The sequence below is a fragment of the Cheilinus undulatus genome, linkage group 13 (assembly GCF_018320785.1).
Source record: "Cheilinus undulatus linkage group 13, ASM1832078v1, whole genome shotgun sequence".
NCBI classification, from domain to species: domain Eukaryota; kingdom Metazoa; phylum Chordata; class Actinopteri; order Labriformes; family Labridae; genus Cheilinus; species Cheilinus undulatus.
The window spans coordinates 46454221-46482095 of NC_054877.1; the positions used below are offsets into that span (position 1 = coordinate 46454221).

Consider the following 27875-nt stretch of genomic DNA (forward strand, 5'->3'; position numbering starts at 1 on the left):
TTATCTCACAATTCTGACTTTTTATCTCATGATTTTAACTTTTTATCTCACAATTCTGACTTTTTATCTCATGATTTTAACTTTTTATCTCACAATTCTGACTTATCTCATTGATTTTGACTGTTTTATCTCATGATTTTAACTTTTTATCTCATGATTTTAACTTTTTATCTCACAATTCTGACTTTTTATCTCATGATTTTAACTTTTTATCTCACAATTCTGACTTTTTATCTAACGATTTTAACTTTTTATCTCACAATTCTGACTTTTTATCTCATGATTTTGAATTTTAGTCTCATAATTTCAACTTTTTATCTCATAATTATGATTTTTTTCTCATAATTTTATCTTATCTCATAATTTTGAATTTTTTACTCATAATTTTGAATTTTTATCCCATAATTTCAACTTTTTACCTAATAAGAACGAGTTAGGAATTTTTTTTTTCCAAGAATTGCCTTTTACATGTTTTCTTTTTTATGTGGCAGAAATGGGCTCCATATAACAGGGATCAGATTTGCAAAGAGAAGTCACTTTGAGCTCTGCAGAGGATCCTTCTATGGTCTGAATCAGTGCTGCACCTCCAGCAGGGGGCGCCATTACACTGTGCTGCATATGTTGGTACTTGGATAATAATTTGAAGATGAGAAAACTGAACAAAAACAGCGTGCATCTGAAAACCTCATGACTGTGAAACCCTAAACAATAAAAACCATCTGCTGACTGCCGACTTGGTTTTGTTCTTTTCTGACATCCACAGTTATGAGTTAGGTGATGTGGATCATAGTCTTCCTTTTCAAAAGTTCACTGGTGCTACCTTTGACTCTGCATGCAGTTAGGTGTAGAGCATGAAACAGAAATCCAGTCACAGTAATCTGGGATGCATAAAGTAGAGCTTTTAGACTAGGAACTGTTTCATCCTCCTCCAGTTTATCAGGATTTTATGCAACTTTCCAAACAGAGAAATCTCCAGATGCTGCTGGAGAATGACGAGTGCCCTATTGGTTTGAATCAGCTTTCTTATTTAACTTAGGGGTGTCAGACTCACCGCTGCCTGGGAAACACAAAGTGATCAGATCTTCAAAATAAAACACAGCTTCAGCTCTGCATGAACAGGTTGAACTAATTCAAAAGGACATTGAACTTGCATCCTGGGTCTCAGCTTGGCTTTGGAACAATGACTTAAGCTTAACTTGTGCATTTTTGTTATGAAGACCGGATGCTAAATTTGTCCATCCTCAGCCAATCACTGGTGCCGACTCTGGAGCCAGAGTGACCGTATGACTGTGACACAACACTTTCTAAAAAGTTGCTACGAATCCTTCAAAGGGGAAGATGATAATCTAGGTTTTATTTTATTGTCAACAATTCTCATATATCTATCTAGAAAGTATCTACTAACAGACAATATTCCCGCAGCAGCCATGTTCCTCTGGTGTCCCACTCAGGTACGCTACAGGTCGTTCATCATATAAACAAAAAGATTTTACTATTGGTTTTTAAAGTAGTGACGCATTATTATTGGATGTTTCCAATACCTGATATGCTGACTTTTCCAAGCTTGTTTTAGCCGATGCTGATATCGATATCATCAAATACACACCCCTTTTTTTATTGCTAGGAACACCAAGTGTCTGTCGGTGGTGTCAGGCTGGTCTATTACATAACTGCATAAAAGGCTGTGATTATTTTTGTTTGCACAAACGCCTGCAGAAAGGTCTTTAAATTCAGAGTAGTGCCACGGCAATTTCACAGTAAAAAAAGTACCTGTATTTTTAGAATGGAAAAACTTTTATTATTTGGAATAATTTTGAAAGCAGTGCTTCAGGCTACTTCATTTCTCTCTGTTAAACTACCATTACTCTGCATTTTCCTTTATAACCAAGCATGCAGACTCAGGATGCCATTTATGGATCATATCACCCCCTTGAAAATGAGATGCTGCATCTCAAGAGGCTATCCTTTAATAAATGCAAATAAATTCAAATCATAACTACAATTGCAAATCAATTCTCCAGTATAATCATAATAACACTTTTATTTACTTTAAGCTTTTATTTTTTAACCTGAAATGCAGTCTGATCTCTCTCTGGATTCCACTATCCACTGACTTCAGGGAACTAATAAAAGTAGAAATGATAGAATTGTATGACAAATAACTTGGTACAACATCTGAGTTTCCAACCCTGAGCAGGACATCACAGAAACATGGCTGCCTTGAGAATATTGACAGTTGTGTGAATGTCATTCTGCCAAAGAGCTCCACTGTTAAAGAAAATCCTTAAAATACAAATCTGAGCTCCCCTGATGAACCAAGTTACCTGTTCTTTATATTTAACATGTGATTTGAAATTTAGTTAAATATCTAAAAACACAAATAAGACTGAACAGGCCTTGGGCAAGTGTCATTTTCGTTCTGTGTTCATTTCTGTGAGATTTGTTGACAATACAAAAACTGTTAACATCTCAGCGTTCTTCAAATGAAGTTCACTGGATCTTTTTTGTGAGGTAAAAGGATTTAACTGTTAGCTACACCATGACAGCCTTTGAGGAGCCAAACAGACACTGTAAAAACAAATGTGTGCACTTCATCGCCCTCTGAATGCAACTGCACTGTCGTATAATGCACACAGTGCACCCAAGAGCCCTCACAAATGATCATGTACAGAAACATGTTGGACTCTGCTGGCGTCTACAGCCCGTTTATGAGTTCAACTGCTGCCATGATGTCTATCCGTGGCTGAATAGCTACATTGGAGAGGCTAATTTACAACAAGCTAGCTTAGGTGGGTTTGTAGCTGCAGATCTAAATGCCTCACAGCTGTCTGCTATAATGATGCCTGCAGGGATGCACACTCTGCAGTTAGACCACTGTTGTTCTATTGTGTCCTGCTTTTTAATTGGTCACCCTCTCTGTATTTTCCTTAGCTTCCATGACCCTCTCTACTATGTTTTAGCCTCAGACATTCTACCAACAGGACTCACAAAGAGTAAAACAGTGCTGAAACTGAGCAGGTGTGTGTACGCCTTCTTCCAGTTTATTTTTTATACTGTTACGTCGACTGAATTGATGTTATTTTGAGGTGGAAAAGTTCAACATTGTTGCTTTAAAGCCATTTATGTTACTTCTTCACTGCATAAAGACTGCATTCAGGGTTGAATGATGATTTTGATTCCTACTGCAAATTCAATATGAACTCCTGTATTGAAGGAAATGACCATTTTTATGTCAAAACATACAAAAATAAGGAAAGTGGGGATCTTTTGTAAACTGGATGCTTGCATGATGTGTTGAGCATAACATCTCTCAATTGTATGAAATTTTGACACACATTTCAGGTCAAAGATATATTGCACTTTCTGCAATTTTAAAACTGCAACAGGACAAACTGCAACCTCATCTAAATTCAAATTAACTGCCCAGTCTTACTCGACACGTCAGTCAATATTTCTGAGAAAAAATGGCAGACTATGTGATGGTATAACAGCAGAACTTTCAGTGTTCCCATCTTAAAAAAACAGATATGCATACTGTGGATTTCCAAAATAAGGGCTGCAGAAATATAACTGGCCAATGTTCTGATAACTTTTTAAATAAAGCCTTAAGGATTCAGAAATGAAGCCTGGCATAAAAAAGCATGCTTTTGGTTTCCAAACTCTCTCTAACGAGGCTTTAGACTGAACTTAACTAGTCAGTAAAGGATCTCTAAACCAGATGATGGGAATCATAACTGACACTTGACACCCAAAACAACCTACAGGCAATAGTTTTCTGTTTTCCAGTGCTGCTGCAGGGTCCAGATGCATATAAGGAAGTTGGTGACAATGCAGAGTAGATTTCTTTGTTTAAATCCTTGGTGATCATCACTGCTAAAATAAATTACTGCTCTATTGTGACCCAACCTGAAGACTTTCAGACAGCTCTAGTGTTTGATGCTACACAGGAGGTCTAAAGACAGAACTGCCACAGCTCACGTGTAAGCATGAAGCCCTAAGAAATGTAGTGAAAGAATGAGAACGCTTCGCCTCTGACTTTAAATATGTGACGTAGTGTCTTTGGGGATAAACCAAACTCACAAACAAAAGTGGACAGCCTGTTTTTAACTCAGCCAAAGTGGGAATCACTAGCGAGCAAAGAAAAGGTGATGAAGGCTTTCACAGCTTCAAAAACTGGGAATCCCTGTCTTATTATCCGATTCCTTTGAACTTCTTGAACCTCAGACCCCCCCATCAGCGGAGCGATCTCACATGCCAAATCCAATTCTCCAATTCTTCCCCTTGTAACAAAAGAAAGACAGTCCGGTCCAAAGTGGAAGCCAAAGGATGCTCGGTAGACTTCTGCGCTCAGTGCACTTCACGAAAAACCGTGGTCAATCACCAGAGACAACCAGGGTAAAAGTTAATGACCTCAGAGTGGAGTTGGGGATGAACTAGAGTTCAACGTTCTTCATCTTTAGGTGTCCTCGCCCCCAACATTTCTCCTCATCCCCAGATGAATCCCAGTGTCTCTTTTGGAGGCACGAGAGTTGGTGACCAGAGGCATCCACTGCAACGTGATGAGAAGAATGACCATGTGTACATGTGGGGGGAGTTCGTGTTACCATATGTGGGATTCACAGTGAGTCATTTTTATGACGCCCACTCCTCCGCCTAGTCGGCGATAGTTCATTCCTCCGTACAGCCTGGAAGGACGGGAGAGAGGATGAAGAGCAAAAGTTCACAAGATGTTTTAGAAATACAGATTGCATTTAATAATCAATATATTAAAGAGCAAATAAACCCTTTGGCCACTTTTTTCAGATGAAAACTACATTTTGTGTTAAAAACGGGCTTCCTACACACTTTTATACACACTAACACAGCAAATTTTAGCAACTGTGTTGACCTGATCCTTAACAGTTCAACCATTAAAGAGGAGATTAAGATTTTTAGTCAGGGAAGACCTGTTAAAGGGGACATATTATGAAAAAATCTTTTTTTTAGTCTTTTCTAACAAAAATATGCGCCACTGGCCTGTCCACAATCCCCTCAAGTTCTCTCCACCTTTCAGAAAATGTTCTCAGATTTTCCCCTCATGATGTCATGTGGGGAGTTAGCCCCGCCCCTAGGTCTGGTTGGCCCCCCCCACTTGGAAGAAAGTTCCGCCCTCCTCTCCTGATCTTCCTCTCAGCTGGCAGCCAAGAGGAGGATCAGGGAAGCCACATCCATTTTCTGAGAGGGGCGAAGTCAGACAGATTGAGTGGCACCACTGGACTGAACCATGGACTGTAGGAAGAATCTGAATGAGGAAGTTTAATGGGCAGAGGAGGGTTTAGCCAGTTAGAGACATTGCTGTGACACCATTAATTTTGGCTAATGTAGTACTGTTGGCCAAGATTGTGGATAAACTGTTTTTTTAATGAAAAAACAGGTTGATTACATTAGAAATTGTGTCTTCTATGTGAGCTTAAATCATCATTTCACACTCAGGTAGCTCATCACAAATCCACCGAGAATGCATATGGCTAATAATCAGATCTTAAGAGCAGCATGGACTGAATGATGTGGCTGATTAGGGAAGGGGTTTTCAAACTTTTTCCCCCAAGGCACACCTAAAGTCAAGCCAACATCTCAAGGCACACTACATATTCATATTGGTGCAAAATAGACTTCTTAAATAATGTTACAGTCAAGGTGGTCCATAAGGGGGATGAAGGGGAGAGCTTTCTGAGGCCCAGCCATCTGGGGAATCATGGAGTTGGCAAAAGGTGCCTGAAAAGTGGCAAAAATGAGTTAAAAGAGATGAAAAAAAAACATGGCAAAATTGGGCAACAGGTGGCAAAACAGAGAGAAAAATGGAAAGAAAATGGCAAAAAGTGGCCAAGAAATAGGTTAAAAGTGACAAAAACATGTTATAAGTGTCAAAAAGGTGGCAAAAATGGAAAACAAGTGGCCTTAAGGGTTACATGTAAAAAGGTGGTAAAAATGAGTTAAACGTGATAAAAAAGGGCAAAATTTGGCAAAAAAACTGGCCAATTAAAGGCTAAAGTGGACAAAAATTGGCAAAAATGGGGGAAAAAATGGGTTGAAAGTGTCCAAATGGTGGCAAAATAGGTTACAAATGGCAGAAAAGTGGCAAAAATGAGTCAAAGTTGCGATAAGGTGTTAAAAGGTTTAATGGGGATCGTAAAGAGGCAAAAAAGTGCCAAATAATAGCAAAAACAGGCAAAGGGATAGCAAAAATGGGTTAAATGTGGTTAAAAGTTTCAAAAAAAGTGGCAAAAAATGGGTCAAAAATAGCAATAAGAGGTGGCAAAATGTAAAAAAAAAGCAGAAGGGTTTAAGTTGTAAAACAAGTGGTAAAAATGAGCAGAAAAAATTCTCAACTTGGTTAAAAGTTGCATGAATTAGTAATTTTACCACTAATTTCAACCCATGCTTGCCATGCTTTTCAGCTCTTACTGAGGTAACTGTTAGCCAGGATGCTAGCACCAATGCTGCTGATCCAACACTTGTGCACTGACATCACAAGTGGGGAGGGCCCATTCTTTCAGGGTTTTTTCAGTGCTTGCAATGAATCTGTGGTGAACACATCTTTCTACTGCTTTTGCTCTCACCTCCATGTGTTGGCGTCGGGGTCGTAGACTTCTATAGTTTTAAGATACGTTGTTCCATCAAAGCCTCCCACTGCCATCAGCTGACCATTCACCACAGCCAGGCCCACCTACACACAGACACACACACTCTAGAGTTAAAGCATCTTTCATAGCACTCCAGTACCTCCATACCCAGCCTGAGCACATCATGAATCCTTGTTAGATCTCTGGTCTTTGACACATGGCATACAGTCAGTCACACACAAACTTACTCCACTCCGTCTGGACGTCATGGCCACGACAGGAGACCACTGGTTGGTCCTGGGGTTGTATCGCTCAGCACTGCTGAGCTCTGTGGTGTCGTCTCTGCCTCCTACAGAGTAAATCATGTCCTGGTACACCGCACAGCCGAGGTGCTTCCTCCTGGTTCCCATGGGAGACACCGTGTGCCAGCGGTTCTCTTGAGGGTTGTAGCGTTCCACTGAGTTAAGGGGAAGCACGAGAGAAAATAATATTAGGGGAGAGGAAATACTGAAGCATTTTGGCCCCCATTCTGATTCAAATCCACTGACTGGTTTCAACGCCTTCATGTAACATCCCTGTTACTAATAAACTTCCAAACTAGTGACTTTGCTTCACTGTATAAGCAGGTGTGTCCAAACTAGCCAAATGCGGCTCGCAGTCTAATTTTGCACAGCAAATTTTAGAATAAAATGCAATGCACATTTGAACATGGAGCTGTAAACAAACATCTTGACAAGAAGAATTTATGGATGTGTTTTTTGAGACAAAATTGAGACAACACTGCACTTGTAAACATACTGGCAACCCAAATAATAACAACATCTTGTTTTCCAACTCCCTGATGAGTAATGGCAGAAATAGCCATACTAATGATATTCCAGGAGGCAGAGCCAGTGGTAGCTAGGGCCTAAGGGCCCCCTGAAAACTGAGCGGCACCCCCAAAAACCTGGGAATCACTGTCTATTGACTTTGTCGGCCAAATAAAGTGTATAGTGTTAGTTCAGGTGCTGCCACAGGTCCTGATCTTACCCAAGCCCTCATCAGCTGCCAGCAAGCTGATCTGCTCTAAGCATGCTATTGGCTAATCGCTCTCATGCTGCCTCATTTAAACTGCTCTTGCCTTGCATCTCCTACCGCTCTCTCTGCAAGCTGCTCCTGCGACCTCCTCCACCCCAGCTCCTCCTTCATTCTGCTTCTGATTTAATCAGTGTGCTTTCCTTATCAGCATTGGAAAAGTAGAAACAGCCACAGTCGTAAATCATGTGTTTCTAGCCATTTAGGCATGCTCGGTCACTAGCATATCTTAACCTACATTATATTGGTTTTACAAACTTTCCCATACTTCACCTTGTGGATATTAAAGTGGCCCCATCATCCTTATATATTTCTAGATGTGGCCCTCAGTGGAAAAAGTTTGGACACCCCTGCTGTATAAGTGAGCCGGGAAAAGTCAGGATAAAAAGGTGAGTTTCTCCACAGAAACGCCACGTGGGATGTTTGAAAAGCACAAACCAGAAGTGTAATCTTTCTGTTTATCTTGCCTGTGACTTATTCTATCAATGTTGACATGCATATCTGCTAACAAGGTAAATTTGGCTCTCCATTTGTCATTATCCTGTCTACTTTGGTTAAGAGATGCACACAGCACGCAGAAAATAAAAGCGAGCCTTCTATTCTCTGGATCAGTCTGTCCAAATCCTAAGCTCAGGATCTAAAAAGAATTGCGACCCAGTTTTATTTGGTCAAAAACTGCCAGATTAAGTTACCTTAATGATGATTCAATTCATTTTTTTAAATCAAAATACCAGAAGAATTGGTGTTCTTAAAATACAGGTAAAATTGATGTTCTTTTTGCACCAAATGCTGCACACTTTCATTTCAGCCGCTTTTATCTGCAATCTTATTCTTTCGGTCATTACCCAGAGTTCATGACCAGAGGTGAGGGTCAGGAGGTAGATCAACTGGGGAGCTTTTGGTTCAGCTTCCTCTTAACCACAACAGTTAGGCACATGTCTGTCAATTTCACGCTCCCTTTAACCCTTCACTCGTGAACAAGACTCCGAGATACTTGAACTCCATCACCTGAGACAAAGACTCACTCTTATCCAGACTGCTTCGCACTCAGCCACAAACCATCCTAATGTCTGCTGGCGGTCCCATAGTGAGGAAGCTAACAGAATGCATACACAACTCTCATTTTGGTTACACAGAGACCTAATGGCTCATTGCAGTGGCCCCAGAACCCCAGATTCCTACAGTACCCCCCACGAGCCCCCGAGGTACACGATCATAAGCCTATCATGACACACCTGTGTTTAATGGCGACGTCCCATCAGACCCTCCTACAGCGTACAGGAACCCCCCCAGCACAGCAACAGCTACACCTAGTCTCCTGGTGCTCATAGAGGCCACACGAGTCCATTTGTTCTCCTTAGGGTCATACCTGCAGCAGGAGAGGAGGAGACAGTCAATGTAAACACGTTTCAGGCTTCAAATGGTTAAATAAAAAGTTTACTTACAGACACAACATAAAAAAGTTTGGAAAGATACCTCTCTACAATGTTCAGACAGGAAACCCCATCCTGTCCACCAACAGCGTAAAGATAACCTCCGAGGACAGCCACTCCCACACTGGTGCGACAAGTGCTGGTTGGAGCCACATCGCTGCTCCACTGGTTGGTCTTAGGATCGTATCTGCACAGGAGAGAGGGGAAACATGAGTGAGAACTTCCTTAAACATCCTGCAGTTTTGGTCTTTATCTAGAAAAATGAAATACTTTTAAATGAAAATCTTAATGCCACACCTCTCCACAGAGTTAAGGTATGACGAGCCGTCATGACCTCCAACAGCGTACAGCAGGTCATCCAGAACGCTGACACCTACTCCGCATCGCCGCTTGCTCATTGAAGCAACCATCCGCCACTCGTTGGTTTGAGGATCGTAACGTTCTACACTGGAAATAGCATCACCGCTGCACCAACCACCAACTACAGAATCAGGGTTCACAAGAGAAGCGGAGACATTATTAGACTGGGCTACTTCCACTGTGGTACCATTCAATAACAACAAATACAGACCTGCAAACAGAACTTCTCCACAGCGGATGGGTTTCCTTGGCCGGGTCCTGGGACCCTGCATTAACGGCCTCTCCTGTGGCAGTAGCAGGTAATTCTTGGCTTCATCAACCAGGTCTCTGAAATAAAAGGAAAACAAGTGCATGATGCAGGTTGTTGTGTAATTATATTAAAAAGTAGAAGTTTCTTCTCAGTTCATGGTTTAAACCTCAGAGGGGAACGACTAATGGTCTCTTCTGAGAATCTAAATAATTCTATACTTATTTATGGTTGATAAACACACCTGCACTCCTCGTCACTTTTTATAAGAGGATCTGACCCGACAGTGCCCACCAGGAACTTTGGGCTGAGTAGTGGTAGACGGACGTGTTGAAGAACCTACAGAACAAAAAAAGCACGTCAGTTTCTTCTGCTACAACTGAAGTCTAAACTAATGATGACTGTTTACACCAAACAGACATAAAAATGCACATTGGTTTTTAGGGATGCACAATGTCCATCCATCCATTTTCTATATTGCGTATCCCGTTGGGGGTCACGGAGGGGCTGCACAATATATATCAGTTTATTAGAAAACAGTTTAAAATTTTGGTTATCCTCTTTCAAGAGACATTTGGAGATTTTTTGGAGTTGGGTGCTATGAGGTACTTGGCTATAGTACTGACCACCGGAGCAACTTTCACAGAAATCACTGGAGGATAAGCCAAGCACCCCACACGAACTGACTTCAAAAATCCCAAAATCCCGAAATATCCCTTTGAGACCTTGCATGGCCTGCACCTGCATACCTAACTGACTTACTGAGCACATATTCAAGTGGCTGCACTCTCTGATCACCTGACCAAGGCATTTTAACATTTTCTCATTCATATTTTAAATCCTGAAGTTTGCAGTAGAAGCTCCTAAACTCTGGAATAGTCTTCCCCTGAATCAGGTCTGCAGAGCCCATTGTTTCTTATAAACAGCTAATTTTTATAGCTCAGCATTTTTGTAAAACTCTGCCTGTGTTGTGAATGCATGCTGGTTGGAGGTTTTTTATGTTTTTAAATTTACTGTCTGGATGTTCATTTGTATGAATCTGGTGTATGTGTGACTTAGTGTTAATTTCGTCAATTAAAACTATCCGTCGACAGCCTTTTTTCCATGACAAAAAGAGACTAAGACTAACAAGAATAGATCTGTGATGACTAAAACTGACAAAAAGTCAGTTTAGTTTTCATCAAGATAACTAAAACTAGACTAAAACGCAATGTAGTTTTTGTTGGACATTCAAAACCCATGATATTTTTCCACTGTGGGTCAAAAACAATAAATCTGTATTTATTCTGCCTCTCAGCTGTAGAAAGCAGGGACCCCAGGTTTGACAGAGTGAAGAGAACACACTACCATGATCTGGTACCAGATTTAGGCAAGAAAATAAATGCTTGGACTAAAAGTAAAGACCAAAATGTGAGGACTTTTTATTGACTAAAACTAAACTGAAATATTTTCGAGCAAAACTCAATCCTCTGTTTGATATCTAGGTGTGGTCTTTGGTCAAGCTCTTTCGTTCGAGTTCCATGTTAAAGAGGTGACCAGAGTGGCCTTTTTCCACCTCAGAAATATTGCCAAGATTAGACCAGTTCTATCGACACAGGATGCTGAGGTCCTAATTCATGCTTTTGTTTCGTCATGTTTAGATTATTGTAATGTCCTTTTGTCAGGTTTGTCAAAGAAGAGCCTTCATGGTCTGCAGATGGTACAGAATGCAGCAGCTCGTGTTCTGACCAGAGCGAGTAGATATGAGCATATCACTCCAGTGCTGGCCTCTCTTCACTGGCTACCTGTTCATGTTAGAGCAGACTTTAAGGTGCTGCTGCTAACATATAAAATTGTAAATGGCATTGCCCCTTCTTACCTATCAAATTTGGTAAACCCATATGTCCCTACTCGTGCCTTGCGTTCTCAGGGGACTGGGCTTCTTAGCGTCCCAAAGGTCCGAAAAAAGACAGTTGGGGAACGGTCTTTTTCTTTCCGTGCACCGACATTATGGAACAATCTACCTGTTGAAATCAGGCAGGCATCTTCCATCGATGTATTTAAAGCAAAGCTGAAGACCCACTTGTTTACTGTTACATATGAGTCTTAAATTGTTTTACTGATGTTTATTTGTATTGTCTCAGTATGTTTGTATATGTGGATTCTCTGATGTTTTTATTGTCAAGTTGATTTTATCTCTATGTACAGCACTTTGCCTGAAAGTGCTTTATAAATAAATTTATTATTATTATATTATTATAGTTTTCGTCAACTTAAACTATAAAGGATAGAAATGACTAAAATGTGACTAAAAGACATTTTGTCTTTGTCAACTAAAATCAAAAATAGCTGCCAAAATGAACACTGGTGTGACTTTTATGTTGATTTGCTCGTCTTTTTACTCCTGTCTGTCTGTACAATGGGATTTTATTTTTGCTCTCTCTTTCTCTCCTGCTAGTGAAGCACTCTGTAAATTCGTACCGATATCCATGAATAAGTGGCCAGAATTGCAAACTATTTATATCATGTTATTATTCTGATAGGATGAAATCCACCAATAATAAAGGCATTTACTTCCTAAACACGAATACACATTACAAAACAGTAGTAGGCCTGTGACCTGCCAATGCCCAGGTGCAAAAAAATGCAATACGGCGAGTGTCCACTTGAGGCTGTCTGCAGGAACACCAGAAGTCCCGTCTGAACACTTGTTAAAAAGCCATTTTTTACACCAGAAATAAACTGGTTTACAGCCTGGTTCAATAAACAAAACATGTCTCATTAGCTAATGTCTTCATGAACACACACTGTACTTGGGGTTAATTTTTTTTGTACCACAATCATTTTGATTACATTTGTGGAAAAAACCTCACTGCGCACTGATTGGCCCGTCTCCTTTGATTGATAGATAGCTTGACAGGCAGACGCTATCTATCTGTCAACCAGAAGGCTAGCTTTAGTGATAGCTTAGCTAACAGGAAGTCTGCCGTTAGGTTGATCCAAAGTTCAGCTGAGATAGCGATTTCAATATAGAGGCCACCACGGATTGGCTTCAAAAGCTGTTTGAGTCCACCTGTCATAATGAAACAGCTGACGTCACACAGGGTTTGTCCAATTCTTTTTACAGTCTACAGTAAACATGCAAAGATCCTGAAGGGAGGTGAAAAATCCTTTACTTTTTAACATGCTGAATCTACAAGTGACACAAGAGTTGTCATCCTAACAACAAACTATTAAAGGAATTAGGGGTGTGACGAGGTCTCCTGTCATGATCTTGTGAGATCAATAGGCTGCACAGACAGCTCCTATTCAGTAGTCCAGTTTAACTGGAAACTGCCTCTGACACTTTGTAAATAGTTTGTGTGGCAGCTAGTAAAAAAACGGAGCACAGCTGATGCCCTGTGTTTGACAGCTGCACAACAAACCTTTCCATTTCTTAAGCATGAAAGCGTGTCATTATGGACCTTTAGATGTGCTTCATCTGCATACAAATAAGCAACAGGCCTATGGATTTAATTTTCTCTAAAGCAAGGGTTCTCAACCTTTTCAGCCTGTGACCAGAAATGCCAAAAATTAGATAAAGTGGCAAAATAAACAAATAAAAAGCAAAAATGGGAGTATTTACTGGTAAAAGGGGATTCAAAAGTGGCTGAAATGGTGTTAAAGTGGCAAAAATACGTGAAAATTTGGTTAAATGGGATGAAAATTGATATAAACTTGCAAAAAAAACAGCTGAGGCAGAAATAGTCATAAACTGGTATAAATGGGCATATCAAACTGTGAAATGTGGCTTAAAAAGTGATAAAAGGGGTTAATAGTGGCAATAATGTGTCAAAAGAGCTAACAATAGACAGAAAGTTGCAAGATTTGGTTTAGAAGTGGCAAAAACAGGCAGAAATAAGTGGTTAAAAGGGTTTAAATTTGACAAAAAATTGGATTTACGTTGCAAAAATGTGCTAAAATTGGCAAAATTGATGGAAAAAGTGATGAAAACGGGTTAAAATTTGGCACAATTAGTGTAAAATGTAAACAGTGTAATTTAAAAAATGTTCTTAGTTTTTTAAGGCATCTGGAGACCCCTCTCAGTGTCTTGCGACCCCAACGTTGAGAACACCTGCTCTAAAGGAATGCACCCCATTTTAAATAGGGACGTATTTCAGCTACATTTTTGTTTAGCTGCTTGAAATGTCAGATTTGAAAGTTTGTTAAGACATTTCAATCCAATTCATGGCAAAAGAGGAAAAAATAGCCCTTTAAAACCAAAGTATGACAGTTGTTAGGTTATGATGTTCTTTGGTACAGAAATGTTTTACTTAAAGCAAAATAAGGACAGATAACAGCTTTAAAGTCAGAACAATTCTTACTTTTTTATGCAAACACAGTGATGTCTGTTAGAATTGGTCATAAATATATTTCCTTGCTACCCTCCAAAATACATCACCCATCACTGTTTTTCTAGATCTTGTCCTTCAGCCACAAACCTGGGGCAGCTGCGGCCGTCTTTCCTGGATGCTGTATTTGACCCAGGCCATTACAGCGTTGAAAACCTGCTCCTCGCTCCGCACATTGAGCTCATCACTGGAAATTATGTCAATCAGCTGGTTGGCAGGCAGCAGCATGAACTCCTCACTTTCCATTACCTAAGACAGCAAAGCAGAGCAGTAAGTCAGCAGTTCTGCCACAGAGAGAACAGTTCAGTCTTACAGCTCACAGTGACGAACACATCCTATGTCTTCAGGTAAACAACACAAGTCTTAAAATATCATTTGCCTTGTAAATACAAGTGTTTCCTTGTAACCAGTATCTAGGGCCTTAACATTGAATGTGGACAAACAGTGGTGTGGTTTTTTGTATTGATGAGCCCATGACAGCATTGTGTGGTGTAGTTTAGCCTCCATATAATGGAAGTCAGAGTATATTTCAAACAAAGACTAGGATATTTATCAATACTGGTGCAGCAAGATTTGGTAATAATGAGGGACACACGATAATTATCAGTATCAATAGAGAATCGGCTGATATTGCATATATTTTACATGTTTTTATTATCCCGATAATAAAATATTAACCGATAAAATCCACCAATAATAACGCCGTTTGTTTTCTTCTTTCTCACAAGACTAGACATTCCAAAACAGTAGGTGGCGCCACGGTATGTGACCCGCTATTAAGCACCAGAGAAGGAGAGGAAGCAGCCACAGTGCTAAGAAGCTAATAGAGGCTAAAAACATGGCGGTACTGGTGGAGTTATTCAGTATTTACAGGGACAGTTTTTGTAACATTTGCCCAGCAACAATCCCTAAGGCCAGCCACACACTACAAGATTTCAAACCCAATTTGAGGCAAGATTTGCCTCCCCCAACAATTATGGGGGCGTATCCCGAGTGGCCTGTCGCAAACGGTTATTTGTCTAAATAATCTGCATGTGTGTGGTGTCACACTATTATTTCACTACTCCAAATCGAGTCGTATCCCCCCAGACCCCAAATCATAAATATCAAACACGTTTGATATTTACTATTCTAGGTCGTAGTGTTGCTGACGTAATACCTATGGCGGCATAATACTGTCAAAATTCGAGAGAAAATATGAGATCCGGGAGAGAAATATGAGATCCGCGCACGCGGCTCAAACATTAGCGCAAGCGAATTACTTTTGCGAGAGCTTTCACACTGCTCACGCAGAGTATTTCTACCCACGCAAGCAATATTGTGGCCTGAGAAGAAAATCATGCCTTGGACGCACTCAGAATCTGAGAGACCACACAACTACTGTCATTGCTCTCCTGCTCGCAAAACCTTCCCCTGCTGCTTGGGAGCAGATTTTCTTTTTGGCTGAAAGTTGGCGGACCCAGACATCATCTTATCCCTAAATGTAATTGGTTGGTCCTTGTCTTTTATGATTGGCTGTTGTGCCATATTAACTGGTGACAGTCAGAGCAGATGTTCGGGGGGCGTGGCTTCCAACGATCCTTACCTTCTAAATGGCATTAAAATGCAATAACATCGCTTGCTGCTCCAATGTAAGACTTTATTGTTGTCTGTAGACGCATTAAGGCAGTGAGGAAGGTGTTTGTGTACCAACAAATTAAGTTTTAAACCGTAGAAATGGGAAAGAAAATACAGGTGACTGTGCATGTGCCTGTTCAAGACAACGCAACTGGAGGAGACACGCTGAGAAAAACTTCTCGTTTTAAGTGGTTATGAATCTGATGGATATGGGAATGTTTATACTTGCACACAGTCTGCAATGGGCACATCCTGTATTTGGGATGCGTTTAAACCAAGAGGCCAAGAGATTTTTTTCAGGGCTTCAAGATTCTAGTATTAGATTTAAAAGCAGGCAAACACCACCAATATCTGATCCTTTGTTTTCTGTTGATGCATAAGAGACTTGCATCTTTATACACTCAGAAATCTGCATAACTGATAAAAATCTGCTTTCCTCGTTTTCCTCCTCCTTTACAGTGCATTTCCACGTTGTTGCCATAAGCATGAGTCAATAGACCGTCTGGGATTTTTCCATGTTTACAGTCCCCTGTGAACCAAACACCAACGCCAGTCCTTGCTATTTTGCATGCAGACGTCCTGAGGGAGGCTTAGATAAGTGAAGGTAAACAATGCTGGAGAAGCTATGAGCATGTGACAAGATCTCCTGCTGAAGAAGTTACCTAGTCAGTCTCTGGTTAATTCCAGATCTTTAAAAAAAGCAGGGAAACTAAGAGTTGTACTGCTAATATTTCTGCTGTAACCTTTACCAGAGATTTCAGAGTTCCCTTTATGCACAGAAATGAAACACCATCATTTCAGTCTCAATGTTCTTCAACATGCGAATGATGTAGAGTTTAAAATGTTCAAGAACTGCAGGTGTTCCCATGTACCCACGCTTTTACCTCTTGAAAATTGTGTTGGGTGAACTTGTCTGCAATGCGGAGCAGCTCGCGGCAGGAGTGTGTGTCTGCAAAGGCCCTGATGCCCAGACAGTTGGAGGGATCCAGCTGCCTCTTGAGGAACTCGCAGCAGGCCTCCTGGATCTCAGCCAGCTGGAGGAGGCAGGCGGCAGGGAGCAAAGTCTGGACGTTTCCCTCCTCTACAGTCACCTGGAACATTAAAGACTCATCAGAAGTAGTCAAAAGCCAGAAAACTGAGACTGGGATCACTCAAGGTAGAGTAGTTTTTGGCAGTGTCCTCCGTTTAAGTCCTCTCAGTCCCTACATACCACGCAGACATTCAGCATTGGATGCTCTTAGTCTCAAACACAAAGAATGTTGTTTGTATTTTGGAGGACAGACCAGAGGCTCTGTGCAACTTATTTTTGCTGTCATGTGATTTAATTTGTCTTTGAAAGGTTTAAGCACAGGGCCTCATTTACCAACCGTTCTTAAAAATAACTTTGTTCTTAAAACACACCCACTTTTTAAGAAGATTCTGGCATTCACCAAAGTTTTCTTCTGATTGGTTCTTAGCTAAGAACAAAATCTAAGAAAACTCAAGAGCACTCTTGCTAGCATTTGAATCCTAATAAGTGAGAATAAAATGTTTAATTATGCACGAATCAGCACTGAAATTTGCTCGGCTAAGAATCACACAATTAGATGGAATTTTTTATTTTATTTTACTGCATTTTTATCCATGTAACAGTTTTATCTATGTAAATACTCTGCACAAATACATGACATAAATATAATTAAGTCTTAATCTAACATGCAGACAAATTGCGTGTAGGTTTTTCTTATAAATTTAAGAAAGATCTTAGGGAGACATTGGTGAATGAGACCCATTAATCCTGGCCTGAAAGCGTTCCTCACATGTGGAGAAATCAAAGCATCTCTGTCTTGCCATGGTAGGTAACATAGCACACATAAATTTTCAAATATAAGGATCCTGTTGTCTTCTCTTCACAGACTCTAAATAGAAATGTAAGATCTGTACACAGCTTTCATTCTTTGAGCAGTTTAAATCTTGTGGTTTCTGTCAGACATCCATAATCCAAGCTGTATTGACTAATCACTAATCAATAGGCTTTGGGGATTACAGGTAAAATACTCTATGTTGATGTAATACAGACTGCAAAACAGGCAGATTATGCCAATGCTCCCACTGAAAGTTTTTTAATGATTGACCAATTTATACAAATTGATATCTATATAAAAATGTGGCTAAGAATTCCAAATATTGTGGCTTGAATTTCTGTCGGTAGCCAGTGTTTACCTTTTGTGTCGTATCAATTTAATGCTGGAATATAGCAAACCTAATTTATCAAAGAAGGCTTTTCTACTGAGCAGAAGGAGTCACCTGCTGGACAAAGTTTGACTTTATTCCCTTTAATGGTGAGTAGGTCACACTGAAACTAGTTTCCCTTCTAGGTTCAGACCACTTGAGCCAAAGTGCAGCCTCTTAATAATTCATACTCCACTGTTGAACCAAGGCTTAACAGATGCACAGGCGTGTATGTGGACTAAGAACTGACAGTATTTATATTGCAGACTTAAACACACACAGAGAAGAAAGTCTTGCCTGAAAGTCTGCGGACACTAACCTCTGGGTTCACCTAAATTACTGAGGAATTCCCACCCATACCCAGAGGCATATACTATCTATCCAACAATGATAGTTGATGATTGTTGCTGGACCCAGTGAATGCCTGCAGCTAAATAGCAAAGAAACCCAGGTAAGGGCTTCAGCTGTTACCTGTGAGGTGTAGGCGAAGTCAATAAGCAGCTCCATGGCTCTCTCGTCGATGTCACGGATAACCACCTCAGTCTGCCTGCTTTCAGCCAGCTCTCCAGTGAACATCGCCCTGAAGATATCAGACATTTAGAGATACTGATTCCTCCTATCAGATTTCAGGTGAGTATAATAGTAAATCCATTTGTACCTGAAGTAAGGACTGCAGGCAGAGAGGATCACGCGGTGAGCATAAATCTTCTTGGCGCCCACCACCAGCACCACGTCACAGAGCTCTCGGTGTTTTCTCAGCAGGTTGATCACCTCCAGGGTCTGCCGGGGGTGTTTGTCTGAAACATAGGGCATACGCGCGGGCTGGGGGACCCCTTCAGGAAGTTTGTTAGGGTCCCCCAGAGTACAGCGGCTGGTGATGTCCATTCCAGTGGCGTCTTGGCGTGCGCTGGTGGCCCTGAACATCAAGCAGATGAGAAGCTGATTATGGGGGTGATCACGCCTTATTCGTTCTATATATTTCACAGTCAAGGTACTCTTCTCATTGTGTTTTCAACTGCTGATTGACTGAAAATTGTCATGCTCTTTTTAGTTTGTGAAACTCTTAAAGCTGCATACTGTAAATGAAAGGGAGTTTGTAAATCAAGTTTAAAAGTGCATCAATTCAGTCTTATTAACACAGTAGCCATGACCATCATTTAGTGAGAATAACAACCAAAAATAGTGTAATACATTTTAAAGAGGCTTTTTTGAACGGATATGGAAATGGAAATTGTGTGAATTGAGATTTTGACGTGATCTTAGGTGGGCCTTGGGGGGAAAACATGCAAACCACCAGCCCTTAAAACCTTAACGAGTCTAATGAGTTTAATGTTTTAGCTATTTTATATATTTTCAGTTAGTTTTAAATACACTGGTGAAAATACCTGTGAATGCAAAAGCCCCCTCATCATTAAACACACCTGATCTTCTGTCTTAGTCTGGGGGAGTCTGCTGGACCAACACTTCCCATAGCCTAACTCCTCCTGACATGGGCATGGGTATTATCTGAATTATATTTTTAGCACAAACCAAAAATCTTTCATCTGGACAAATATAACCCAACTAGCCTCACCAGTTCAGGTGGGACAAATAAAACATGCTTATGATAAACATTAGAGATAAAATCTTAGTGACTATGCTGAAACACACAAATCTAAAATGTTGCTTTCTGAGTTGTTTGCTATCATAATTTCTAAAAAATCTACAGTACATGTTGTGGATTGAAACACTGTTTAAATCTTTAAAAATCACGATGCAACTCAATTTGAAGCTTAACCATAAAACATCTGTCTGACAGGTTATTGAAACTTTACAAAGTCAGTCCACTTGTAAACATGATATTTCCTCTTTACAAAGAGTAGGCTGCTGTTCAGTTTGTGAAACATGCAGGATAATGAGCTTCTCTAATGTGAAATATATAATCCTGATTACAGCATCCGGCTAATCTGGATTAGAGATTTAAAACTTTTAACTCCTGCTTTGGAAACTGAAGTTCCAAAAATTAGGAGGCATGGAGGTGTTCCCAAAAGATTTCCTCCATTTGCAATGACCTTTCTACTAGGGCTGGGCAATTAATCGCAAATTAGATTAAATCGCAATATGGCCTGCTGCAATTTTCAAATCGCAGAAGGCGCAATATTTCTTTAACCTGGAATTTAAGTCAAAATGCTAGTTTAAAACTTTTTTCTTGCAGCAGAGATGTTATGTATTACATAATTATGCAATCATTCAAGAGCCTCTTTCTAGAATGGTCTACAAATAATCCTACTTTCTTCATTTCTATAATTTTGTCTTATTAAATATGAGAATGACAATACAACAATTCGTCTCCAGTTTACAATACGAGTCGAAATCATCACAATTAGGTATTTTTTTTCAAAATTGTAGAAAACAAAAGAAGGGGGTTGACTGGCTGCTCAGTGTGACTAAGGTGCTTCAATAGTAAACCAAAAGTGGGGGCTCTTGGAAAACAGGGGGAAAAAACTGTCCAAAAAAAAGGGAGAAAACCAGGCAATCCAAACACAAAAAAGTGCAAATGAGGAAGGAAATACTGAAAAGCTTTTATTGTAATGGCTAAATCATTAAAAAGCCAATATGTTTCAACCACACTGGTCTTCATCAGGGCTAACAAACATTTGTGGTGGACTACAGCCAACGAAGGCAGTCGTATGAATCAAAGAAAAGAGAAGCCAGGTGAGAGTCTTCACACAGGGCTCACTAATCAGGTATTGGTCTCTCCCAATACTGGTGAGAGGTAATCTTATCACAATTGCATACTAAATCGCAATATTGGGGGGAAAAAAAATCACAGTAAGATTATTTTTGCAAAGCGTTCAGTCCTAATGGAAACAGTGGATTATTTTGCCTTTCTTGGTTTGACTTGCCAACATGGTTCCATGTTTTGGGTTTGTTTTCTGCTTCCACCATGGGTGAGTATATAATGAAGTTAAAAGGTTTATGTTTTCTACAAAGGATGTGTGATTTCATTTAAAATTCTGTGGTTTTCAGGGTGCAGATGGCCTACTGGTTGGGTCACGCCCCATTTACATGGGGTTCAAGTCCAGCCTGCGATTCCTTGACTGCATGTTTCTGCCCCACTCTGGTCTAGGGCTGGGCAATTAATTGCAAATTACATTAAATCACAATATGGCCTGCATGTTTTTATAATGGTTTACAAAAATCCTTCTTTTTGTGTTTTATGTATGTTTTTATTAATCAACATGAGTGACAAAAAATGATAATGCCCTTAAACCAAGCAAATGACATCACATTTGCAATACGAGCCAAAATAGTTAGCTCATTCTATCTAAAACTGATGAAGCCTAGCATTACCAGCTGGCTACCAGCTGTGATCAGCTGGTAGCCAGCCTCACCTCCCCCACCCCAGCTGCCTCCTTTATAGCTCAAAGCTTGTTATGCCCTCATATTCAGATTCATGCTACCATGGATTAATTTCGTTAGAAATAATTTCATTGTTTTCAGGACACATGGTCTTATTTATGGAATCTTTCTATTGCTTGAATTTGTCGAAACATACATAAGATTAACCCAAGAATAATCGCATATTAAATCGCAATCGCAATATTTGGGGGAAAAAAATCGCAATAAGATTATTTTTGCAAATCGTTCAGCCGTACTCTGGTCCCTGTTCCAGATTCTATCCACTCTCTTCCTCTATCAATAATGGCATAAAAAGTTTAAAAATAAATATTTTTAAAAATGTCGTTATTCATCTCAAAAATTAACCTTTATTGTCAATGGCGCCGAAGTAGCTCTGCTAACAGACAGCACATATGACCGTAAGAGCATCGATGACATCAGGAAGAGATGCTGCTAAGAGCAGCAATACATTCACTAAAGATGTGCCTCACATAATACAAGTGACAGCAGCAGTAACTCTGCGTTCTCAGTTCTCTGACTGCTGATGGTTATCAGACAGAATTTTACTGTGAATTAGTCGTAAAAATTGTGCTTAAATAAAACAAGATAAGCAGCATGATGTGCTTAAGATATATCCTTCAGCCTTACTATTTAGTAAATAAAACCTTGTGAGGTGCCGTTAGATTAAACTGACTCTACAATTTGAAAAAAGTGACCAGTGAAGTTGGACAGACATAAGCCACAGTAAGCCTGCGAGCCACAGAAATGGTGCATCGGCTGATATTTGCACAAGAGCCGGGCAAGCGGGTTCCAAATTTAGGTCGTCACTGGAGACGTACCCTTAATGCAAAGTGTGAACGTACACATTAACATGCAGTCATTCTGGTATCTGAATGGCCAAAACAGATGTAAATGCATGTATATGCTGGGTTAATAGTGGTGACTGCATTAAAGTCAGACATCTGTTTTAAAGATAAGAATCATACACTTAACAAAGGTTTTTGTTGTTTGTCCCCTGCCAGCTTAGTTTCCTTTAACCACAAACAAATCAGATTTAAAGACACTGGAATTAAGTCCATTCATGTGTGTGAGCACAGAATCACTCTGCAGGCTTGACAGGTAGAAATTCTCTAAAGGTTGATATCTTACCTGCGCATTGGCTTTGCGTCCATGCACTGAAGAACAATGTTTGGTCCAACACCTTCAGGGTAACCTGCAGAGATGAGATGTTGTAAATTAGTTTTATCATATAACAAAACGATAGGGTTCAGGTGTTCTTTCTGATTATGCTTAAAGTGCAGACAAAAAGGCATCCTCCTCCAATAAGGGTACACTAATTGGTTTCTGCTTTTAGCATGGCAGTTTATGGCATCCATCCTGTCAAGGCCATGCTCTGATTTATGTGTTTGCCTGAGTGAACACAGACACACCCGTACCTTCTCACTCAATAAAACACCATCAGTGCACAATGAACCCTGACTTTGCAAAGTATATATCTGTTGTCAAACAGGTGCAGCATTACAAGGCTAAAGTTATGTGGTAACACCTCCTGTTTCTGTTACATAAGCACATAAATACAGGGCACCACCACAACATTAAAACAACAAATGAGGGGAATACACTTACTTGATACTGTTTCTACAATATTAGCTGTAAAAGCTCCAAAAGGTGGCTTTTATTGAGAGCTACCCTTTACAGGTGTGACACTAGAAACACAGAACTTTAGTGTGAATACCAATAATGACAAAGCTGGAGTTCTGTGATTCCTCTCACTGTAAAACACTCGGGAGACAAAAGAAAACTCATCAGCAGAGGAAGGAGTAAACAATGCTCAGCTGTGTTGTTGGTGTGTGAATGAGATAATCAGTCCTCTCTGCCTTTAAATAACACACAGGTGCTGTTTAGATAGTTGTTGAAATACTCATAACACATTTAAATAGTCCGTGGGGTTAGGAACCAGTCATGAGAGAATGTAGCAGCCAATCAGCATCCTTTTCAGATAAGTAGTAACCTTATCACAGATCAGGATTAATCAGTGGAGGATAGGATGATTAAATGGATACTGTCACGCCAACAGAGAGAGGCTTCGAAGATCACGGATTTTCAGCAATAGTTTTTAGGGATGCACAATATTACATTTTGCAGATATCTCTGAAATGCTGAAATTTATAAATTCATTTTAACTAACATCATTACTGATATTGCACTGACGATTCTGCATTAATGCAGAGGCACCTCAATATCGATGCAGAAGGACACTGCTTGTGGATTTTCTCCCTGCAGCTGGACCTACTGTAAATACTCTAATAACAACCCCTTTCCCTTCCAAACAGGGTCATTATAATGGTAGCTTTTTCTAAATGGCACAGGGTTTCCTGTCTTTGCAGTAGCACTATTCATCAATGATGCTACTAAACCACGGGTGTTAAACTCAAGGCCCGGGGGCCAAATCCAGCCCGTGATGCAGTTATACCCGGCCCACCAGATCATGTGATATATTTATTAGAACTGGCCCACCAGTATGAGGTCTGCAGATTTCCTCCAGTATAAGAAGTAAACTTAACGTGATGATTTATAACATCCTTGTTGAGTCATAAAAATTAGAAAAAGTAAACAGTAAAAATAGATAAATAGTCAGGAACATGGGAAAGAAATTTGTTTTCTCAATATTTATAATTTTGCATCTCACAGTTATGACTAAAAGTTATGGTTTCAAATGTTAATTTCATATTTCAACCTTTACTTCTCCTAACTTTAACTTAACTCTCATTTTTTTTAACCTTAAAAACTCACAATTTTGAATTTCATCTCAGTTTTGTCGACCTTTTGAAATCATTTTGACTTTTGTCTCACGTTTTGACCTTTTTCAACTCCTAATTTTAAATTATATCGCTTTTTTTTTAACCTGAAAAACGCGTGACTTTTAATTTTATTTCATATTTTGACATTTTAAACTCATGATTTTTATGTTTACCTCATATTTTGACTGCTAAAAATCATGATTTTGAATTTTATCTCAGTTTTTGACTTTTAAAATTAATGGTTTCAATAATCCATCTCATATTTGGCCTTTTAAAAACATTATTTTGACTTTAAATGTCATGTTTTTACCTTTAAAACTTACAAGTTTCACTTTTTAACTCAGATTTTGAGCCTTTAAGCTTATCATTTTGACTTTTTAAATCTCAAAACCATCTATCCTCAGTGCTAACTTTTCCCCCCATAACTTATTACTGGCAAAAATGAGGTTAACAGTTTGGTTAAACCCTGTTAGGCCCTTCTGTGATTGAGTTTGACACCCCTGATGTAGAGTAAGCATTGTAAACAGATTATCGTAGAAAATAAGCATATTACTGTTAGGGGTTCTCTCTGTATTAGGGCTGGGCAATTAATCACAAATTAGATTAAATCGCAATATGACCTCCTGCAATATTCTAATGGCAGACAGTGCAATATTTCTTTAACCTGAAATGTGTCAGAATACCAGATAAGCTTACAGTTTTTTGCAGTAGATGTTTTATGCTCTACAGCAGTGTTACTCAACCCTGCTCAACCAAAGAGCCAAATCGTTGAAAAATAGCTATCTTTGCAAGAGCCACAATCTTAGTGGTAAAAAGTGACAAAAATGGCATGAAGTACAATCAAATAAGTTAAAGGTGGCAAAAATGGTCAAAAAGCAGCAAAATGGATGAAAATGGGAGAAAACGTGGAAAATGGTCAGAAAGTAGCAAAAATAGTCCAAAAGTGGCAAGAAATGAGTGAAAATAACTAAAATGGGCAAAAAACAGTCACGAGCAGAAAAAATGAGCAAAAAAATGAGCAAAAAAATGAGCAAAAAAATTGGGGGAAAAAAAGTGGCAAAAAGAAGAGGCAAAAATTTTGGAAAAAAAGGAAACAAGTGATATTTGATGGCAAAGGGTAGCTTATTTAGATGAAAAGAGGCAAAAAATGGGAAAAAGAGCAAAAAATGGAAAAAAGTGACAAAAAGAAGAACCAAAAATTTGGGGAAAAATTAAACAAGTGGTATGTAATGGCAAAAGGTTGCTCAAATGGGCAGAAAGTGGCAACGGAAATGGTGAAAAGGGCAAAAAGAATTGGATTACAGTGGAATAAATGGGAAAAAGTGGCAAAAGCAGTTGCAAAATGGCCCCAAAAGGGGTATTTAATGGGAAAAGATAGCTGAAATGGGTGAAAAGTGTCAAAAATGGTGAAAAAGGAAAAAAGTTTTTTTTAAGGTTTTCTGGGGGAATAATCTTTCAGATTAAGACATAAAAGAGCCACATGTTGAGTATCACTGCTCTACACTATATGCAGTTTCTTTTGTTGATTTGCAAAAATCTTACTTCTCTCCCTCGTGTATGTGTTTTTCTTATTCAAAACAAGAATAACAAGAAAAGATATGGATAAAAATGGCTTTTCTTTTTTAAAAGTTATGTATTCCTAGTTTTGTTTATCTAATATGGTGCTCTTTTTAATAAAGAGTGATTTATTGCTTGTGTTTGTTAAACAACACATAAGATGGGGAACCTAAAAACAGTCGCACATTAAATCGCAATATTGGGAAAAATAATCGCAGTTAGGTTATTTTTGCAAATCGTTCAGCCCTACTCTGTATAAAACCTTTATACTGTGCATTAGGCCTAGCATCCTTTTTTAAAATCAGCATTTACAACACTGAAGTACACCACACTGTCTTACCCTTTAACTTGTTCAAAATACACCAATGCACTGTTTCTGGGGTTGGGATCCAGCCATGGCGAGCTGCTACAGTCAGATGCAGCAGTCTCTCCAGATAACACTACACTTAAAGTAACCTTATCACAGGTCAGGATGAATTAGTGGAGGACAGGATGATTAAATGGATAGTGTCACGCCATCAGTGGATGAGGATCTGATGTTCATGGACTTTCAACATGAGCTTTCAGGGTCACATTCTGTCCCAGGAGAGGACATTATTTTACAGGAGGACACAGGCAAGGACAACATTAACAGTAAAACCATATCCTGTTTAAAAGGCTTGGAAGTAAGACAAAAATAAAGCAAGATATATAATATAATAATAAAACTAGTCAAGAGTATACAAAGTACAGTGTGGAGGTGTGCAAATGGGCACAGGCAGAGTTAAGGAATGCTGATTTAACTTAAACCAATCATATATATCAGTATCTTTTGATTTATACATTTAAAGCTGCATTTAGCAGCAGTAACAGTTCGTACCTACAGGCTAGCTGTTCGTTATTAGCAGTTTCAGTAGGCAAACAGATACGAAGTTAGCTAGCCTGTTAGCCTGTTAGCATTTCTATCGGACTGAAATGAATTAAGTCCGAATTGCCTGAATGGATCCTCATGTAGGAAACCATCAGACTCAGGGGAATGAAGGCGTAATTTCAGGGCAAATATGTAGGAAGCAGAAACATTTAAACCCCGACTTACGTTATTCCCAAAGATGTCTGGGAACGCTATGTGCTATCGCTAGCACCGCGGTGGGGAATCCACAGGAGATTCCTGACACACCACAAATATAAACGTTTAACTCGTCAGAACACGTGGAAACACTTTCGTGGAAAAACAAAGACATTCACAATCACAGTCGATATGTAATAGTTAAAAGAAGTCGTTTAGAAGTGTTTCCGCTCGGGATTGTAAACCATGGTTTTGATGTTAAAAACTAGAGCCGTTATGCTAACATTAACTAACTTGTTGTCAACAATCCTCAGAATTCTGACAGAATTAGCCGTGACAACTTTCACACTGGGAATACAGAGACGTTTAGGACTGTTTTTACCTTAATTTTCCATCGCGGCGACACAGAGTTCCCCAACTTGCTAATGTTTACAGTTTAATGCCTTCGGTTGGACACTGCTGCTTTTCTTCCTCGGTATTTTTATGCGCATGCCAACTGCCAAGCGCAACGTCCGGTGAGATTTTCAAAATAAAAGGATTCGATTACGTCATTCTTGAGCCAACGAAAAGGGACTTCAACGCTCCTAAATTAACGTCCGACATAAATTGTGTTTTTATGTAAATTGTGAACTCGAAAGTATCCGCATCTTATTCTTTGGGTTTCTCTGCATTCGTCTGTTTTGGTTAGATGCAGAGCAACTCTTTAACTGGCTAAAAACGTTCGGTTAAAAGAAAATTATGTAATTTTTATGGCAAACTGCCAAAAGCAAACAGCCAAAAAATATATATTTTGAATTGATTGGTACTGTACATGTTAAAATGTTAAATCCATAAATGTAAAAGGATTCAAACAATACAAACAATGCAACAGTTTAACATGGAAATAGTATATCAGCTTACTACATGAACTGAAAGAGGATAAAACAAAGAAGCACTTGATATTAGGTTCTCAACCTTTTCAGCCTGCGACCCCCAAAATAAAGGTGCCAGAGACCGGGGACCCCCATGTACCTGAAGCCATGCACATCCTAGAATAGTCATGTGTAGACAAGGCTGCTCATTAGGGGGATAAATGGGAGAGTTTTATGGGCCAAGCCAAAATGGGGGCCAGCAAAATCATGGTCCATTGTAAAATTAAACTGTGGTATTTTATATTCAACCCAAACAAAAACCACTC

At 39.5% G+C, this 27875-nt stretch overlaps 1 protein-coding gene across 2 annotated transcripts; it reads right to left on the bottom strand.

The window, feature by feature from the left end:
* Positions 1 to 379: 379 nt before the first annotated feature.
* klhl20 (kelch-like family member 20) lies at positions 380 to 27195 on the bottom strand. Of its 2 annotated transcripts, XM_041803434.1 has the most exons (14): positions 27081 to 27195; positions 22445 to 22508; positions 18573 to 18830; positions 18386 to 18494; positions 16588 to 16794; positions 14177 to 14335; positions 9961 to 10055; positions 9681 to 9796; positions 9407 to 9590; positions 9153 to 9296; positions 8912 to 9045; positions 6851 to 7059; positions 6600 to 6706; positions 380 to 4685 (listed from the first exon to the last, which is right to left on the bottom strand). In XM_041803434.1, exons 2-14 carry the CDS (start codon positions 22465 to 22467, stop codon positions 4601 to 4603), a joined length of 1830 nt encoding a protein of 609 aa, XP_041659368.1. In that variant the 5' UTR covers positions 22468 to 22508; positions 27081 to 27195; the 3' UTR covers positions 380 to 4600. The 2 variants fall into 2 exon arrangements, with proteins under 2 accessions (XP_041659368.1, XP_041659369.1); XM_041803435.1 differs by lacking the exon at positions 6600 to 6706.
* Positions 27196 to 27875: the final 680 nt, after the last annotated feature.